Source organism: Bos indicus, chromosome 18 (genome assembly GCF_029378745.1).
Source record: "Bos indicus isolate NIAB-ARS_2022 breed Sahiwal x Tharparkar chromosome 18, NIAB-ARS_B.indTharparkar_mat_pri_1.0, whole genome shotgun sequence".
Taxonomy (NCBI): Eukaryota; Metazoa; Chordata; class Mammalia; order Artiodactyla; family Bovidae; genus Bos; species Bos indicus.
This window is the reverse complement of record NC_091777.1, coordinates 43,771,232-43,791,506: the sequence shown is the minus strand read 5'-3', so window position 1 is coordinate 43,791,506 and position 20,275 is coordinate 43,771,232. Positions and strand designations below refer to the sequence as shown.

Sequence of the window (20,275 nt, the reverse complement as noted above, 5' to 3'; positions counted from 1 at the left end):
TATGAAATAACAGGTCCATAACCTGCCAAAGTGTCACAGTCAGAAAAGTCCAGGAAGACTGAGGACTGCTGCAGACCCAGGGAGGCGAGGAGATGCTCCACCTGATGCTGAGCCATGTCTTCCTTCCCCAGAGGACTCAGTGCGATGACTGGCAAAATGACAGGGGTTATCTGAGAGTCAGATGATCACAATGCAGCAACGGTAACCTCTGATGTAGATGGCTATACTGTGAATATTTTTGAAAGTACTCTTATTTCTAGGAAAAACACACTCAAGTACTGGGGAGAGGTGGGCATTCCAGTCAGCAACTTACTCTCATGTGGTTTAGAATACAATCAAGTTCTCCGTAATGCTCTCCAACTTATCTGGAAGTTTGTGATCATTCTAAAACAGAAGTTTACTGAGAAAATAAAAGAAAACTCCATGAAAACAGACTCGGATTCCTTTTCTGGTGAATCCCTAGAACAGTGTCTGAAGACGTGTGGCTTAGGGGTGTGACAGCTAACCTCCACAGAAATCAGGACAGGGTCCAGAATGCGTAAGCATGGACAAAGTAAAATAACCACAGGTATTTTAAAACTTAAGAGATAACTGCCAAAATAAATAGCTTTAAAAAAAAAAAGGTTTATCTCAAGCAAGGAGCCTGGGTGAGAAGAAGCTAGACAAGAAAAAATTATTTTTCTTCATAGCCTTTCTGCACTATTTGATTGTTTAGCCAAGTGTTAGAAAGTACTGAACTTTGATTTTTGAAAATGTAAGGAACTTTAAAGTATCAGAATTTAATAAAAATACAATTGAAATTGAAATAGCTTCTCACAAAAATTAAAAAGGAAAAAGAAATCTTTGCCTGAGTAGGCAACATCTAATAATTTTGTTCCTTACATGATAGCCTGGTCATATCTCATATGAGCTTTCTTTTGTTTACCATCAACCTTTTCCTTTTCAAAGATATGCAGAGTTAATTCCAACACTGACTGTAATAAAGAAAACTAGGTGGGACTTGCCTGGAAGTCCAGTGTCCTCCTCCCTGCAATGCCGAGGACCTGGGGATGATTCCTGGTCAGGGAAGCACGATCCCATATACCGCGAAGCAACTAAGCCCACATACCACAATTACTGAGCGCACGTGCTCCAGAGCCTGTGCGCCACAACTAGAGAGTCCCGAGCACCACAAAGCAACATCCTGCATGCCCCAACAAAGATCCGACAAGGGCAAATAAGTAAATAATTATTTTTTAAAAACAAAGAGTTAGTGGCTCAGTCGTATCCAACTCTTTGCAACTCCATGGACTGCAGCCCACCAGGCTCCTCTGTCCATGGGATTTCCCAGGCAAGAATACCCATTCCCAAGGGAATGGGTTGCCATTCCCCTCTCCAGGGGATCTTCCTGACCCAGAGATTGAACCCAGGCCTCCTGCACTGCAGGCACATTCTTTACCATCTGAGCCGCCAGGGGGGCCCTTAAACAATGGAAAGCTATGCAGTGGTTAAACACAATGTATATACCTGGTATTTTTCTTGCTTCCATGGAAATGGAAGAAACAAAAATGGAAATAACATTCCCGTCAGTAACGGGCTCCATTCAGCAGGAATTCCTATGACACACTATGCCTCCTATAAGGCAAACCAGAATGTAGGTGGGGCCACAGGTGCCCAAGTCTGCCACACAAACTCTGCATGCAGAGAGCTCATCTCACCAACCCAGCAGCAGGGAATGCTGTTCCCTGCGCCACAGAGGAGGGGGCAGATGGACGGTCTCATGGCAGAGTCCACAGCCTCAAACCACATCACACTGGACGCAGCTAACCCAGAGAGAGGTGAAAAACACCACATACAGGTTTGTACAGTAGAATCTCATTTCTTAAGAAATAAGATACAGCCTCACACCTGAAAAACTGGGAGAAAAAAGACTGTAAAATTTTAATAAGTAGGTATCAAAGGTGGTGCTTCCCAGGAGGCACTGGTGGTAAAGAACCTGCCTGCCAACGCAGGAGACGTGGGTTTGATTCCTGCATCCAGAAGATCCCCTGGAGTAGGAAGTGGCAACCCACTCCAGTACTCTTGCCTGGAGAATCCCGTGGACAGAGGAGCCTGGCCAGGCTACAATCCACAGGGTCGCAAAAGAGTTGGACACGATTGAGCACACACTTCAAGTTTTAGTTTACTAGAGGTTTACTACGGCTCTCTCTGAAGTACTGATAGGTACACATACACCCAATGTGGGGGTGAGCACAGAGCAGTCACCACAGAGGGTGAGCTGAGCAAGTTTTACCCTCATCCAGTAATTCCAACTCATTCAGGAACTTGTAGATACAGAGTTAAAGACGGGATATTTCTGACTTCATAAATGCCTCTTCCTTATTTTTATGCATCCTATTGCTTAAAATAAAATCCAATAAAATCCTTAGGTATATTCTGACGACAAATAATAACCACTGGTCTATGTCTGGGCTGGAATAAATCAGTCCTACACACAAACAAGTGCCTGTTACGTTCTTTATGTTTCGGCAAAATCCTACAGACTACAAGGCAAATTATCTTTGTCAGCATCTACAGCATCGGAGAAGGCAGTGGCACCCCACTCCAGTACTCTTGCCTGGAAAATCCCATGGACGGAGGGGCCTGGTAGGCTGCACTCCAAGGGGTCGCTAGGAGTCGGACACGACTGAGCAACTTCACTTTCACTTTTCACTTTCATGCATTGGAGAAGGAAATGGCAACCCACTCCAGTGTTCTTGCCTGGAGAATCCCAGGGACGGGGAAGCCTGGTGGGCTGCCATCTATGGGCTCGCACAGAGTCGGATACAACTGAAGCGACTTAGCAGCAGCAGCAGCAACAGCATAAACTTCCCTGGTGGCTCAGATGGTAAACCATCTGCCTACAATGCGGGAGACCTGGGTTTGACCCCTGGGTTGGGAAGATCCCCTGGAGGAGGGCATGGCAACCCACTCCAGTATCCTTGCCTGGAAAATCCCATGGACAGAGAAACCTGGTAGGCAAAACGTAACTGAGCGACTTCACTTTCTTTTCACTTTCTTTCACAGCATAAATCGGTTCCATTAAATTAAGGGAAAAAGAGAGACAGAATTACCACAGCCTTATAAACAACTCTTACAGTCCTGAGATATTTAAGAATATTCTTTTATATTGAAATGGAACAAGAGAGGAAAACTCACCCAGGAGCCTACTGGTTGGCCTGAGGTCACCTGCACCCTGGGGCCACGGATGCTCGAGAGACTTTGCTAGAAAAGTTAAACCACATGACTCTGATAGAAAGAATACATTTCAAGATTAAAGCATGAAATAAAACCCAAAATACAAACGTGAATTTGTTGTAAATCACCTCTGCTGTATGATTTACAGAATACCTACCACAGGGCAGGGGAGCAACGTGAGGGGAATAAGAAACATGGGTGTAGAGGAAATATCTACCCTTGTTTCCATTGCCCATGACTGACTCTTCTCATATTTTCATGCTAATAAATGGCTCTTTTTCAAAATTCTAAAAAACACCCTTGTTTTGATAATATCATTAAACTACTAACAGACAGACTTCTGAAAATATGTGTGCTTGTGCTCAGTCACCAAGTCAAGTCAGACTCTGCGACCCCATGGACTGCAGCCCACCAGGCTCCTCTGCCAATGAGAGTTTCCAGGAAAGAATACTGGAGTGGTTTGCCATTTCCTTCTCCAGGGGATATTCCTGACCCAGGGATTGAACCCACATTTCCTGTGTCTCTTGCACGACAGGTGGATTCTTTACCCACCTAGTCACAGAGTGAAAATATAACTCCATGTTAATAAGAAATTAATAACAATCTTTTTTCCTGCTCTCATAAAAACAAACCACAACAGCTCTCTTAGAACTTCAAAACTCAAACCTAACAAACTCACTAGGATTAAAATTAAAATATTTCAAAAAAATTAAAATGTTAAATTCAGAATCAAAGTCTCTGTCTCCATATGGGGAAAAGTCGATACAACAATTTACATTAATGCACTAAGATTTCTATAAATAAGACAACTTAAGGGAAACATACATTGGTGAAATCCACTCACTTTCCATCCTTTGAGAATCCTTTCCTTGCAAAAACATTGGCCAAAGAGTAAGTGCTGGATTGAGCTTACTGGAAAAGGATGCTGACTTTATATTCAATCTTGGCTTCTCCAAAGAATCAAAGTTCTTATTCTCCATGGGTGACACATAACAAGCGAAGTTCTTTGCAACCAGATCATCGTTAACACAAACCTGTGTAAACATTTCATGAATAAGACAAACACAGTCATGTGACTGTTCAAAAAACATGCCGAACTTAACTGAAAACTTTAATCTTCAGAAAAATTATTTTATAGAACAGAATTGGACAGAAATTGATCTTGTGACTTCTGCTTTAGTAATGGTGAACTACACACTTCTGGCCAACCTTCTTGAGAAGAAAAACAGGAGAAAATCTTTTTAGATAATACCTTTGGATGGACATACCCAGAATACATAAAGAACTCTCAAAACACTCAATTAAAAGAAAACAAAACCAATTTTTAAACAGGCAAAACATAGCAGTTAAAAGAGTACAGCACTAGCATAAAAACAGACACATAGTTCAATGGGAACAGAAAGATAGCCCAGAGGTAAACCCAGATATATATGGTCAATACAATTACTAAAAAGGAGCTAAGACTATATAATGGGGAAATGACAGTCTCTTCAATAAACTGTGTTGGGAAAACTAGACAGCTAAATGCATAAGAATGAAACTGTGCCATTAACTCACACCATACACAAACAAACTCAAAATGGATTAAAGACTTGAATATAAGATCTGACACCATAAAACTCATACAAGAAAACATAGGTGATAATGAGCTCCTTGACACTGGTCTCGGTGATAATTTTTGGAGTCTGACACCAAAAGCAAAGGCAACAGAAGTGAAGATAAACCAGGAGAACGACACACATCAAACCAGAAAGCTTCTTCAGAGCGAAAAAAGCACCAAGAAAACAAAAGCATTTGTAATAAGAGGAAACATCTGTTAAGTCACTTATTATCTGATAAGGGGTTAATACCCAAAATACATAAAAACTCATAAACAATAGTAACCAACAAACCCCAAATAATCCAATTTAAAAATGGGCAGAGGATCTGAATCGACATTTTTCCAAAGAAGACATGCAGATAGTCAACAGGGACAAGAAAAGATGTTCGATATCACTAATCACCAGGGAAATGCAAATCAGAACCAGAGTGAGGTATCACTTCACATCTGTCAGAATGGCTATCGTTAAAAAGACAAGAAACACCCAGGGCAGGTGTCTCAAGGATGTGGAGAAAAAGGAACCCTTAGGCACTACTGGTAGGAATGTAAATTGGCATAGTCACTCCGGAAAACAGTACCAAGGTTCCTTTAGAAATTAAAAACAGAATTCCCATACAATCCAGCAATTCCACTTCTGGGTATTTATCTGAAGAAAACAAAATCATTAACTTGAAAAGACACACGCATCTTGGTGTTCACTGCAATGTTATTTACAATAGCCAAAATTATGGAAACAATCTAAGTATTCATCGGTGGATGAATGGATAAAAAAAAATGTGATGTATATACATATACACACAATGGGATATTATTTGGCCACAAAAAGAATGAAATCTTTCCATCTGTGACAACATATACTCACCTTAAGGACATTACACTATATGACATAAGAGAAAGACAAAGGCTACATAATCTCCACTTCTATGTGGAATCTAAATACGAAACAGAACAAGCTCACAGACAGAGAACAGACCGGTGACTGCCAGAGCTGGGGTCGGGGGCACAGAGGGAGAAGGTGGTGAAATGGGAGAAGGGAGTCAAAAGGTAAAAACTTTCAATTATAAAATAAATAAGTCACGGGCATATGATGTACAGCAAGGTGGCTATAGTTAACAATACTGTATTGCATGTTTGAAAGTTGCTCAATCTTGTGATGAGAACAAGAAAAAAAATGCTGTCACTGTTGGTAATGGGTGTTAACTAGACCCTGTGCAATGCATATGGACAAGTATTAAGGCGTTGTGCTGTACACAGGCAACTAATATCATGTTGTACATCAATTACACCTCAATTTTAAAAAGGATAAAAAAATTTTAAAAAGGAGAAAATGAAAATAAATGGGTAAAAGATCTGGATACTTCATTAAAGATATATGGATTGCAAACAGCATATGAAAAGACACTCAAGACCACTATGTCACTGAGTGAGTGAGTGAAGTCGCTCAGTCGTGTCCGACTCTGCGACCCCGCGGACTGCAGCATACATGGCTCCTCTGTCCATGGGATTTTCCAGGCAAGGGTACTGGAGTGGGCTGCCATTTCCTTCTCCAAGAAGGAAAGTGCATTAGGGAAGCACAAATAAACTGCGATGAGAGACCACTACACACCAATGAGAATGACCATGAAAGGAATGGAGAGGATGTGGAGGAAGTGTAACTCACTGCTGATGGGACTGTACAATGGTCACTCTGGAAAGCAGTTTGGTAGTCTTTTAACACTTATAAAACCACCCAGAAGGGTGACTCCTGGGTATTTACCCAAGAAAATGAAAGCACAGGTCCAAGGAAGACTTGCACGTGAATCGTCACAGGAGTTTCATTTGCACTTGCCCCACAGAGGCCACAGCTCAAATGTCCATCAGCAAGTGAATGGATGAACACTGTAGTATATCCAGACAGTGGAAAGGTACTGACAAAAAAGGATCAGCGTGCACGTCTCCTAAAAATTGGGTGTGAAAGAAAACAAGTTTAAAACAGAGAGAGGAAGAGAACACCCGGACACATCCCTGTGCTTCCTTTAGGAGCTAGAAAAGAACTGCTGGCCCCATTTATTTTTCTAGCAATTATGACCTCATGCAGCCACCGTCAGTCCTCTCTGCTGAGCCCGCCTCTGCTCTGTAACAGCCTGAGGTAAGGGCAAGTGTGAATGACACTGTTTTTCTTGTGTGCATTGCTTTATTAAAACAGCATCTTAATAATAATAAAATACTTTAAAAATACAACTCTTTCACTCACCTTTTCATTTTTCAGAGTTACATAAAGGTAAACCTCAAAAGTATCTTCTTCCACAGCACACAATTTGGCTTCCACCTGGGTAGTCGCTAAATAGCATAAATGAAAACATGAAGAAGATGATGTTAAAAGTATGCTTGAGGGACTTTCCTGGGGGTCCAGTGGTTAAGACTCTGCACCTCCACTGCAGGTCTGAATCGTGGTCGGGGAACTAAGATCCCGCATGCCATGCCTCATGGCCAAAAAATTAAGAATGGGTGAAACGACTATGACTATTTGTTAACTACCCACGACTACCCAGTGCCACAATGTCTGAGAGCCTCCTCCCTCAGGAGGGGTCTGGCGGCAGGTGAGCCAAGGTGAAGGCTCTCCAGGCAAAGTCTGCCAAGTGTCCTCTGTCCCCTCAGCCCCCATCCTCCTCCGGCTGCCCTGTGACAGCACCTCGAGCACAGCTCTGGGCCCCCCTTCTTTTCCAGTGATCCCCAAACCCACAGGCCCAGCCAGAGTCTTTCCCGAGTCATTCCACCCTCTGAACACCTGAAGAGCAGCCCCATGTGTGGGTACCGCCAGGCACGCTGCTCAGCCCACTGATGTGTCCCACTCCCTCTCACCACAAGCCTCTGCGGCAGTGCTGTTACCGCTTTACAGGCGAGGAGACCAGGCTCTCAGAAGGCTGCTCAGAGGCAGCAGAACGGTACCCAACCCAAACACTCTGCCTCCTCCAAGTCTGAGTCTCTAGGGCCCCTGTGGGCTCACAAGGGCCCAAACTACAAAACCAGAGGTGCCCCCACCTCCCATTTCTCCAGCAACAATGCCTCTGGCTGCTCCTTCACCCAGACAGCAGGGCAGTGAAGAAGAGGGGCCAGGGCCCCAACGGGCATCAGGATGCAGCCCAGCCACTGCACACCCACTACTCCTCAGCATGACCCTAGACGCTGCCCAGTTACTTGGCTCAGACTGCCAGGGCTTAGGACAGATGCCACAGAAGAGTCTAATTTACGGCCAACGATTTAAACAGAGAGCACACCAAACAGGTGCTGAGACATTCTATACATCTTCATTAGCAAGGACGGGGACCGCACAGTAGGTACCCACTGACTACCCTTTGCCTGCTAAAAAATAGGCTTTTCATCATTGCCGGTTCAATGAAATGCATGTAAATTATTTTGCAGTGCTGCGGTTTTACACAGACTAAGAAAGAGGCATTATCACCGTGTAAGGGTGCCTCACCTACACAATTCCTTGCTGATTTCTCTTGTCAATTACTGATGTCCACATCCATCCCTCAGATTCCAAGGGTACAAAGTCACTGTGATACTTGGAGTGGAAAAAGCTCCACGTGACTTATGAATCCCCCTGAGGGGGGAGGTCAAACAGCAAAGCACACACGTGTCAAACCCTTTCCCCAACTGAAGGTGAAACCCCCTTGGGTGTCAGTTCAAAGCAGGCAGCTGCGGTCATGCACTTGCCTTACCTTTCAGGATGTTCTGGAAGTACTGAATAGCTGCACTGTCCCACTTCTTGGCCCGTCTGGAAGAGAACAAAGGCCATCTCATGAAATAAAAGCCAAGGCTAGTCATGCTAACATCACTTTGAAATTACACACTGGATGTTTCGGACATTACACACGGAACATATGAGCAGGAAATGGGGAGTCTAGCTCTGGCCTGGGGTGATGACCGCAGCTGCACCCCGCAGTAGGCTTCTCTCCCACCACCTCCTGCGCCAGTGTAGAGACTCACTGCGAATGGGCCCTTTGTGGGGCTTCCTGCGCTACCGTGCCCACCTCCATGGCATCATCCATCCCAACACCATTGTCCCATTTACCTGCAACATCTGTCTCCCCAGCCAGGGTGCTAGCTCCCCGGAACAGGGACCCTGAGCGAGGAATGCTCAGCACACACTGGCAGAGGGAGGGCTCCCTACGTGTTGGTTAAACCAAAGTTCTAAGAGTGGCCATGGGGAGCCCAGGCCCTGCTGTCTCATGGTATTCCTCACTCTGACGACTCCCTTTCACTGTGTCCCATCTCTCCCCATCATCTTGTCCTTTCCTCTGTGCGATACTGTGATTTATAGTAAGACATATAAACTTGGTCATTGTCACTGTTTCTGGCACAGAGCTCAGTGATGAGAGTAATAAAAGGTGTCTTTTGTTATGTTAATGAGGTGACCTGTAGAAACTGCCTAGGTAACTTAGAGATGAGGGCTGGTTGCCAGGGGAACCAACCTTGTGATTAGAGGGTTGCAACTTTCAATCCCACTCCCTGGACCTTTGGGGAGGGGAGAGGTACTGGAGGTTGAATCAACTGTCAAAGGCCAATGATTTAATCAATCATGACTAGGTAATGAAGCCTCCATAAACACTGAAAATGGACTAGGTTGGGAGTCTCTGGGCTGGTGAACACTTGGAAATGTGGGGGAACAGGTGTCCCTGGAGGGAAGGCAGCCCCTTTCCCTAGACCCTGCCCCATGCATCTCTTCCATCTGGCTGCTCCCGAGTTATTTCATTTAAACTAAACTGGTGAAAATTAGAGTGCACTGTCTTATTGGCGAATTTACCTTAAGAATGTTTGTTGAAGCTCTTTGCCAATACATGTACTCCCTTCTACTCTCAGTCTTTCTCCTGGGGGCATATAATTGGCATACTAGCTGCCCCTAACTGTCCCTCTCTTGATAGACAGCTAGGTTGTTTCCAAACAATTCTGCACTGTACATTGATGTAGAGATATATAGACGCACGCATGCACATGAGTACACCTGTACCTCTCACACTCCCACCCCCCCATCTCGTGATCTGACCACGCTGCCAGTGTAGATATATACACGCACGCATGCACATGTGTACACATGTACCTCTCACACTCACACCCCCCCATCTCGTCATCTGACCACGCTGCCAGTGTAGATATATACACGCACGCATGCACATGTGTACACATGTACCTCTCACACTCACACCCCCCCATCTCGTCATCTGACCACGCTGCCAGTGTAGATGTATACACGCACGCATGCACATGAGTACACATGCACCTCTCACACTCACACCCCCATCTCGTCATCTGACCACGCTGCCAGTGTAGATGTATACACGCACGCATGCACCTGAGTACACATGCACCTCTCACACTCACACCCCCATCTCGTCATCTGACCACGCTGCCAGTGTTTGTATGGGATGGGTCCCGGCACTGGGCAGTGCTGTGTCAGGGTTATGACTGTGATCTTTGCTGCCTTGAATGAGCACTCCCTGAGGTCCTGGGGGCAGCGCCCCCACCCCTGCCCTTGCACTCCGCCTTTCCCTCTCCTCCATCGCTGCGGCTTTGTGGGGGATAAAGCTGCAGGAAGCAGCACAGTTCTGATTCAGAGTGCATGGCCTGGTGGTACCGCGTTCTGAGTTCTCTCTCAGTTTGGAAGCCGCCTCCATGACCGATGCTTTGTGAGGCCTGTGGAGACCCTCCCACCTCCACAGCCCCGGCCCTCATCACCTGTAGTTCCCCTGGTCCGATGAGAGCATCACTCTTGCAGCTGCCTTGGGACCCACACCAATAAGATACTAAGCCAGCTGGTAAATTCGCCAATAAGACAGTGCATTCTAATTTTCATTAAAAGCTCCGTGAATGTGAATATGCATAAAAGCACCAACAAAGGTCTGCCAATTCAGAGCCTGAAAAGGTCACAGAGGCTTCCCAGGAGGGAGGGCAGGAGGGAAGAAACAGGGCTGGAGAAGGATGCCTGGACTTTTCGCTAATGTTTCATGATCCAATGTAACCATGTTTCTCTTTACAGTTAACTTGCCCTTTTTTGTAAAACAAAACAAAACAAAACAAAACAAAACAAAAAACAGAGCTTGGGTCTTACTCTAAAGCCCCCTACACTGCAGCCTCTGGAGATGGCTGCATGGCCAGGTTTGTCAGGCTGATTCAGAAGATCCCTCCTGAAGGACAAAGAGACCTTTGAAATCGTTCTGGCACTTCTCATAAAGACTTGATTTCACATAAACTTCCTACACTCAATTTAAGACTTTTACTAATGATTCAGCATACATTAGAAGCTGTACTTACACAATTTCAGCACTGTCTTCACAGAAGTTAATGTGCAATGTGACAGGTTTTGTGCAGTACAGTCTGAATTTTTTTGCTCTGTAGGGAAGCTGCATAAAAGTTTCTATGGCAACTCGGATGCTTAACAGTGAAACAAAAACAGTTTCATGATTAAAAAAAAAATTATATATAACATATTTCTTTAAAGTCCACCTATATAATTAACATACTTAATGTAAAACACACAAAATCTGATTCTAATACAGCCACCACCAACAGCAAATGCTTGGAGACAGTTGCCCAACAAGGTGAAAACTGGTTCTTGGGGGCAGAGGGAAAAAACCTTACTTTTCTATGTATAAAGCACAAAAATACATGTAGTATATAAATACGTACAGCACCTAAAAGATACTCAGTAATCTTTGGCATTAAAATTTCATGGCATGGCGGCAGGGAGGGATTAGAAAAATACTGTCTCCTTAGATTGAGAAACACTGGGTAATTACGAACAAACCTGGAGGCAAATTTTATTTAAGATTTTAAAATTTCAGTTTCAATCCACAACCAGAATTACCTTTAACTTTCTGTAAATAAGCTGATGTTTTCAGAATCACTGTTTGTCAACTCTGCACAAAAGAGCTGATGGACTGCAGTTTGATAACCAAGTTGTTGCACATTTTTATTTCCATTCTCCTTCATGAAAATGATAGCGCATTTGCACATACAGTTTCGACATCAACATGTTCTCAGGGCCATGTGTGGGCAGCCTGGCCACCTCGTCTCAAACAGTTAAGAGAAAGTGATGGCACTAACCGCCCCTCCAGGCTTCCTTGCTCTAATCAAATAATTCTCTTGCCAAAAACAAACTAAATTTAAAAACCCAAATGCTAGTAGGAAATCTCTCACACCGTTAATTATCATGTTATTTTTAATAACCAGTATGGCTTATAAAGTGAGATGGCTGGATGAGATGGTTGGATGGCATCACCGACTCGATGGACATGAGTTTGAGTAAGCTCCGGGAGTTGGTGATGGACAGGGAAGCCTGGCGTGTTGCAGTCCATGGGACTGCAAAGAGCTGGACTCAGCTGAACGACTGAACTGAACTGAACTGATGGTTATAAAGGTGCAGAAGCACAAGCCGGATAGGCATCGCCTCTCCCGTGAACACTTGCCAGCCTCCCGTGTGGGAGCAGCCTCCTAGTACAGACTCCCGGTCAGGGTGTCGCCTCTCCTGTAGCTGGGACTGTTCTTTCTCTTTCGGAAGAAGAGTCCTCACATTTACTTATTATTTATTAAACTGACATCCGCTGACACTGGCGCAGGAATCATGAAAAAATTACCAAAACACCAAGACTGACTTGCTGAGAGTGTTTTCTAGGGAACTGCAATGTGTGCATGGTCCTGGAATCTGCGAGGGTCACTCTGTGACAGTCACACCCTCACTCTGCTAAGTGGGATAAGCAGGGACACATGTCCTTCTCTCTGTAATCTGGAGCCGTGCCAGCAAACCATCCTCTGTGTAGTAAAGCAAAGGCTTCCTAAAGGACCCACTCCATCACTTGAGCAGGGACAGGTCACACCAGGCCAGGCAAACGGCTGGCCAAGAGCACCTGCCCTTTCCAGGAAGGATGGTGGAAGGAGGGCTGGAGCTGCCTGCTGATCCCTCATCCCAACCACCTGCTCTTACACTCACTGCTCATAAAACTGGAACCTGCAATCTGCTCTTCTTGAAGCTAAAAAATTCCAGTTTATGACCTCTCGTCCCTTTATTTGAAAATTAATACTCTCCCTCAAAACTGACATTTGTCCCCCCAAAGAGCATAAAGCAAAATAAATATGTACTTACTTTCTGGATTTCACTGGAATGTATCTGGCAAAATCCACAAGGAAACACTCTGCGAGGTAATGGTCTGCTGAAGACACGATTGACTTAATAACTGCCCTGCACCAGCACTTTAGTTCCTGACAATAAACCACACAAACCTACAAAATAAGAAGAAAACTTGAGCATTAAATTCTCTAGTCATACTCAGAAAACTATAAGATACTGATAAAAGAAAGCAAAGATGACACAAACAGATGGAGAGATATACCGCATTCTTGGATTGGAAGAATCAATATTGTGAAAATGACCACACTACCCAAAGCAAACTACATATTCAGTGCAATCCCTATCAAATTACCAATGGCATTTTTCACATAATTAGAACACAAAATTTTACAATTTGCATGGAAACACAAAAGACCATGAATAGCCAAGTCAAGAAAGAAAAATAAAGCTGGAGGAATTAGGCTCCCTGACTTCAAATTATACAAAGCCAATCATCAAAACAGTATGGTACTGGCACCAAAGAAAAAAAGAAACAGGAATATAGATCAATGGAACAGGATGGAGAGTTCAGATACAAATCCATGCACCTACAGTCACCTAATCCATGACAAAAGAAATAAGACTCTACAGTGGAGGAAAGACAGTCTCTTCAATAAGTGATGCTGGCCAAACTGGACAGCTACACGTAAAAGAATGAAATTAAAACACTCCCTAACACCATACACAAAAACAAACTCAGAATGGATTAAAGACCTAAATGTAAGACCAGACACTATAAAACTCTTGGAGGAGAACATAGGCATAACAGTCTCTGACATAAAACACAGCAAGATCTTTTTAATACACTTCCTAGAGTAATAAAAATAAAAACAAACAAATAGACCTAGTTAAACGTAAAAGCTTTTGCAAAGAAAAGTGAAAGTGAAAGTTGCTCACTGTGTCTGACTCTTTGCAACCCCATTAACTATACAGTCCGTGGAATTCTCCAGGCCAGAATACTGGAGTGGGTAGCCCTTCTCTTCCCCAGATCTTCCCAACCCAGGGATCAAACCCAGGTCTCCCATATTGCAGGCATATTGCAGGCAGATTCTTTACCAGCTGAGCCACAAAGGAAGCCCAAGAATACTAGAGTGGAAAGCCTATCCCTTCTCCAGTGGATCTTCCCGACCCAGGAAGTGAACCAGGGTCTCCTGCATTGCAGGCGGATTCTTTACCAACTGAGCTATGGGAAGCTATAAACAAAATGAGAAGATGACCCTCAGAATGGGAGAAAATATTTGCAAACAAAGCAATCGATGAGGGATTAATCTCCAAAATATACAAACAGCTCATGCAGCTCAATATCAAAAAAACAAACAATCCAATCAAGAAGTGAGAAGATCTAAATAGACATTTCTCCAAAGAATATAGATAGATGATTAAAAAAGCACATGAAAAGATGCTCAACACCACTAACAATTAGAGAGATATAAGTCAAAACTACAGTAAAGATATCACCTCACACTGGTCAGAATAGCCATCTCTGAAAAATCTAAAGATAATAAATGCTGGAAAGGGTGTGGAGAAAAGGGAACTCTCCCACTGTTGGTGGGAATGTACATGGTAACAGCCACTGTGAGAACAGTATGGAGGCTCCCTAAAAACTAAAAATAGAGCTACCATATGATCCAGCAATCCCACTGCTGGGCTTACATCCAGAGAAAACCATAATTTGAAAAGATACATGTACCCAAATGTTCATTGCAGCACCAGACTGGAAATTCTAAGCTCTCTCTGCTAAGGTCCCTGTGATGGATCTAGAATAATCCTCTGGTTCCCAGCCCCAGGACCATGCCCCAATGACTGGGTTTACATGACACTCCATCTCCTGTTGCCCCATGTGAACCTAATATAACTGCTACTTTTCGTGACTAGCCCGACTTATGCAATCAAAAGAACCCAATACAAAAAAGTAATTATAAGCAACTGAAATACCAACTTAGCTGCCAAAACAGTCTATATTTCGAGTAGTATTTCAAGACACAGTGTTCAAAGCACATTCAGATACATACCTGCCCTTCTTCCAACTTTAGTGGTTTTATTTCTATATCTTGACACAGGCTGTTATAGAAGTCATTCATGGCACTATTTAGTTTTTGATAGTCAACTTCATGATCTAAAAAGGGACTACACCCTTTTATAACAACCCAGAAGCAACCTGGATCTTCAATCTGTAAAAATTTCAAAAGACAAACAAAACAATCCATCATTTAAAAGTGGAACTATAAAACCTCAGAATCACAGCAACTGTTTCAAAGTTAAGTGCTTTAACAAATTCTTGATGAGTACCTCTGTCTTAAAGGGTTAGACAGAAGATAAAAGACCTTCAATATATATGTACACCAAATTATCACCTTGTATGTCTTGAACTTATAAAACATGATATGTCAACTATACTTCAATAAAACTGGGTAAAAAGATGAAAGATGTACACACAAAAATGTAGAACATGTAACCAATAATATGTAAGTAACTCTATTATTTTTTGTAATTTTAAATTGTCTATTGTGATTCAAAAAGCAAAGACCAAAATCTTTGATCAGTATTTTGAAAATATTCATAATAAAATACAAAAGCAAGGTTCAAGACAATGTTTTCAGTATTCCATCTCTTTTGTATGAAAGAGAAGAAAATATGAATGCATGTACATTCTGCTCATTTTCAAAGAAACAAATGGTGGCAAATAAAAAAAAATACAAATTATTACCTACAGAGGAAGCCAAGAATGGGGTAGAAGGGATACGAATGAAAGTCAGACTTCTCTGTTCAGAGAATAAGAATAGATATCATCTATTAGTGTCATTAAAAAATAAGATTTTCATCATTAGATGAAAAATAAAAGAAATTGTGAGAAAAAGAAAAATAAGAGAAAATAAAATGAAATAAAAGAAAAAGAGAGTGAAGGACAGGGAAGCCTGGCATGCTGCAGTCCATGGGGTCGCAAAGACTCAGACACAACTGAGTCAGTGAAGAACCACAAGCTTTGATTCTCTTTGACATCCATCACAGGAAAATGGAGTTTGGAGCAGGAGTCCTACCAAGTTAAGGAGGCTCAGTAAACACCTCAGGCTCCCTCACAGAACCCCTGCAGTGTTAGGCCTGAGAAATAAAGACCATGTTTCAGGACAAAGACAACATGCTCTGTCATCAAGGGGAAAAGCAGTCAGTCAGTTCAGATGCTCAGTAGTGTCCGACTTTGTCATCCCATGGACTGCAGAATGCCAGGCTTCCCTGTCCATCACCAACTCCCAGAGCTTGCTCAAACTCATGTCCATTGAGTCAGTGATATCATCCAACCATCTCATCCTCTGTTGTCCCCTCTTCCTCCCACCTTCAATCTTTCCCAGCATCAGTGTCTTTTCAAATGAGTCAGTTCTTCGCCTCAGGCAGCCAAAGTATTGGAGTTTCAGCTTTAGCATCTGTCCTTCCAATGAATATTCAGGACTGATTTCTTTTAGGATTGACTGGTTTGATCTCCCTGCAGCCCAAGGGACTCTCAAGAGTCTTCTCCAACACCACAGTTCAAAAGCATCAATTCTTCAGTGCCCAGCTTTCTTTAGAGTCCAACTCTTACATCCATACATGACTACTAGAAAACCATAGCTTTGACTAGATGGACCTTTGTTGGCAAAGTAATGTCTCTGCTTCTTAATATGCTGTCTAGATTGTCATAGCTTTTCTTCCAAGGAGCAAGTGTCTTTTAATTTCATGGCTACAGTCACCATCTGCAATGATTTTGGACCCCAAGAAAATAATGTCTGTCACTGTTTTGTTTCCCCATCTATTTGCCATGAAGTGATGGGACCGGATGCCATGATCTTTGTTTAAGTTTTAAGCCAGCTTTTTCACTCTCCTCTCTGACTTTCATCAAGAGACTCTTTAGTCCTCTTCGCTTTCTGTCGTAAGGGTGGTGTCATCTGCATATCTGAGGTTATTGATATTTCTCCAGCTTGAGCTTTAGGCAGCCCAGCATTTTGCATGATGTACTCTGCATATAAATTAAATAAGCAGGATGACAATATACAGCCTTGACATATTCCTTTCCCAATTTTGAACCAGTTGATTGCTCCATGTGCAGTTCTAACTGTTACTTCTTGACCTGCAGTACAGGTTTCTCAGGAGGCAGGTAAGGCGGTCTGATATTCCCATCTCTTAAAGAATTTTCCAAAGTTTGTTGTGATCCACACAGTCAGAGGCTTTTAGTGTACTCAATGGAGAAGTAGATGTTTTTCTGTAATTCTCTTGCTTTTTCTATGATCCAACAGATATTGGCAATTTGATCTCTTGGTTCCTCTGCCTTTTCTGAATCCAGCTTGAACACATGGAAGTTCTTGGTTCATGTACTGTTGAAGTCTGGCTTGGAGAATTTTGAGCATTATTTTGCTAGCGTGTGAGATGAGTGCAACTGCATGGTAGTTTGAACATTCTTTGGCATTGCCTTTCTTCGGGACTGGAATGAAAAAACTGAACTTTTCCAGTCCTGTGGCCACTGCTGTGTTTTCCAAATTAGCTGACATATTGAGTGTAGCACTTTAACAGCATCATCTTTTAGGATTTGCAATAGCTCAACTGGAATTCCATCACCTCCACTAGCTCTGTTTGCAGTGATGCTTCCTAAGGCCCACTTGACTTCAGACTCCAGGATGTCTGGCTCTAGCTGAGTGATCACACCATCGTGGTTACCTGGGTCATTAAAATTTTTTTTGTATAGTTCTGTGTACTCTTGCCACCTCTTCTTAATATCTTCTGCTTCTATTAGGTCCACACTGTTTCTGTCCTTTATTATGCCCATCTTTGCAGGAAATGTTCCCTTGATATCTTTAATTTTCTTGAAGAGATTTCTAGTCTTTCCCATTCTACTGTTTTCCTCTATTCCTTTGCAGTGATTATTTAGGAAGGCTTTCTTATCTCTCCTTGCTATTGTTTGGAACTCTGCATTCAGATGCTTATATCTTTCCTTTTCTCCTTTGCTTTTCACTTCTCTTCTTTTCTCAGCTATTTGTAAGGCCTCCTCAGACAACTATTTTGCCTTTTTGCATTTCTTTTTCTTGGGGATGGTTTGATCACCACCCCCTGTACAACGCTGCAAACCTCCATCCATAGTTCTTCAGGCACTCTGTTAGATCTAATTCCTTGAATCTATTTGTCGCATCCACTGTATAATCATAAATGATTTGATTAAGGTCCTACCTGAATGGCCTAGTGGTTTTCCCTACCTTCTTCAGGTTAACTCTGAATTTGGTAGTAAGGAGTTCATGATCTTGGCCACAGTCAGTTCCCAGCCTTGTTTTTGCTGACTGTATAGAGCTTCTCCATCTTTAGCTGCAAAGAACACAATCAATCTGATTTCAGTATTGACCATCTGGTGAGGTCCATGTGTAAAGTTGTCTCTTGTGCTGTTGGCAGAGGGTGTTTGCTATGACCAGGACATACTCTTGGCAAAACTGTTAGGCTTTGCCCTGCTTCATTTTGTACTTCAAGGCCAAACTTGCCTGTTATTCTAGGTATCTCTTGATATCCTACTTTTGCATTCTAGTACCCTATGATGAAGAGGACATCTTTTTTTGGTGTTAGTTCTAGAAGGTCTTGTAGGTCATCATAGAACTGTTCAACTTCAGCTTCCTTGGCATTAGTGGTTGGGGCATAGACTTGGATTACTGTGATATTGAATGGTTTGCCTTGGAAACAAATAGAGATCATTCTGTCATTTTTGAGATTGCATCCAAGTACTGCATTTTGGACTCTTCTGTTGACTATGAGGGATCCTCCACTTCTAATAAGGGATTCTTGCCCACAGCAGTAGATATAATGGTTATATGAATTAAATTCTAGTCCATTTTAGTTTATTGATCCTAAAATGTCTATGCTCACTTTTGCCATCTCCTGTTTGACCATTTTCAACTTACCTTGGTTCATGGTCCTAACATTCCAGGTTCCTATGCAATATTGTTTTTTACAGCATCGGACTTTACTTCCATCATCAGTCACATTCACAACTGGGCGGTGTTTCTGCTTTGGCTCCGCCTCTTCATTCCTTCTGGAGCTGCTTCTCCACACTTCTCCAGCGGCACACTGGGCACCTAGTGACCTGGGGAGTTCATCTTTCAGTGTCATGTCTTTCTGCCTTTTCATACTGTTCATGGGGTTCTCAAGGCAAGAATACTAAAGTGGTTTACTATTCCCTTCTCCAGGGACCATGTTTTGTCAGAACTCTCCACCATGACCCATCTGTCCTGGGTGGCCCTACACGGCATGGCTCATAGTTTCATTGAGTTAGACAAGGCTGTGGTCCATGTGATCAGTTTGGTTAGTTTTCTGTGATTGTGGTTTTCATTCTGTCTGCCCTCTGATGAAAGAGGATAAGAGGCTTGTGGAAGCTTTCTGACAGGAGGGACTGGCTGTGGGGGAATCTGGGTCTTGCTCTGATGGGTGGGGCCATGCTCAGTAATGCTAAATAATGTTCAAACTACTGCACAATTGCACTCATCTCACACGCTAGCAAAGTAATGCTCAAAATTGTCCAAGCCAGTTGAACAGTATGTGAACTGTGAACTTTCAGAGTTCAAGCTGGATTTAGAAAAGGCAGATGAAAAAAAAAAGGAAAAGGCAGAAGAACTAGAGATCAAATTGCCAAAACCTGTTGGATCATCAAAAAAGCAACAGAGTTCTAGAAAAACATCTATTTCTGCTTTATTGACTATGCCAAAGCCTTTGACTGTGTGGATCCCACAAACTGTGGAAAAGTCTTCAAGAGATGGGAATATCAGACCACCTGACCTGCCTACTGAGAAATCTGTATGCAGGTCAGGAAGCAACAGTTAGAACTGGACATGGAACAACAGACTGGTTCCAAATCGGGAATGGGGTCCGTCAAGGCTGTATATTGTTACCCTGCTTATTTAACTTATATGCAGAGTACATCATAAGAAATGCTGGGGTGGATGAAGCACAAGCTGGAATCAAGATTGCTGGGAGAAATATCAATAACCTCAGATATGCAGATGGCACCACACTTATGGCAGAAAGCAAAAAAGAACTAAAGAGCCTTTCAATGAAAGTGAAAGAGGAGAGTGAAAAAGTTGGCTTAAAATCCAACATTCAGAAAAGTAAGATCATGGCATCTGGTCCCATCACCTCACGGCAAATAGATGGAAAAACAATGGAAACAGTGCAAGACTTTATTTGCTTGGGCTCCAAAATCACTGTACATGGTGACTGCAGCCATGAAATTAAAAGACACTTGTTCCTTGGAAGAAAAATTATGACCAACCTAGACAGTATATTAAAAAGCAGAGACATTACTTTGCCAACAA

The 20,275-nt window shown here is 42.8% G+C and overlaps 1 protein-coding gene across 3 annotated transcripts in view; it reads right to left on the bottom strand.

Annotated features, from left to right (window-relative positions):
- Positions 1 to 20,275, bottom strand: part of TDRD12 (tudor domain containing 12) — a 75,741-nt gene that overhangs the window by 46,996 nt on the left and 8,470 nt on the right. For all 3 annotated transcript variants that reach the window (XR_011561528.1, XR_011561529.1, XM_070770902.1), the window contains exons 2-8: positions 14,975 to 15,133; positions 12,939 to 13,075; positions 11,111 to 11,230; positions 8,521 to 8,576; positions 7,050 to 7,135; positions 4,061 to 4,250; positions 3,178 to 3,243 (exon numbers count right to left, since the gene is read on the bottom strand). Coding sequence is in view for 1 of the 3 variants with exons in the window: in XM_070770902.1 (XP_070627003.1) it covers positions 3,178 to 3,243; positions 4,061 to 4,250; positions 7,050 to 7,135; positions 8,521 to 8,576; positions 11,111 to 11,230; positions 12,939 to 13,075; positions 14,975 to 15,133 (814 nt within the window). In the remaining 2 variants the exon portion in view is untranslated. The remainder of the gene's footprint in view (positions 1 to 3,177; positions 3,244 to 4,060; positions 4,251 to 7,049; positions 7,136 to 8,520; positions 8,577 to 11,110; positions 11,231 to 12,938; positions 13,076 to 14,974; positions 15,134 to 20,275) is intronic.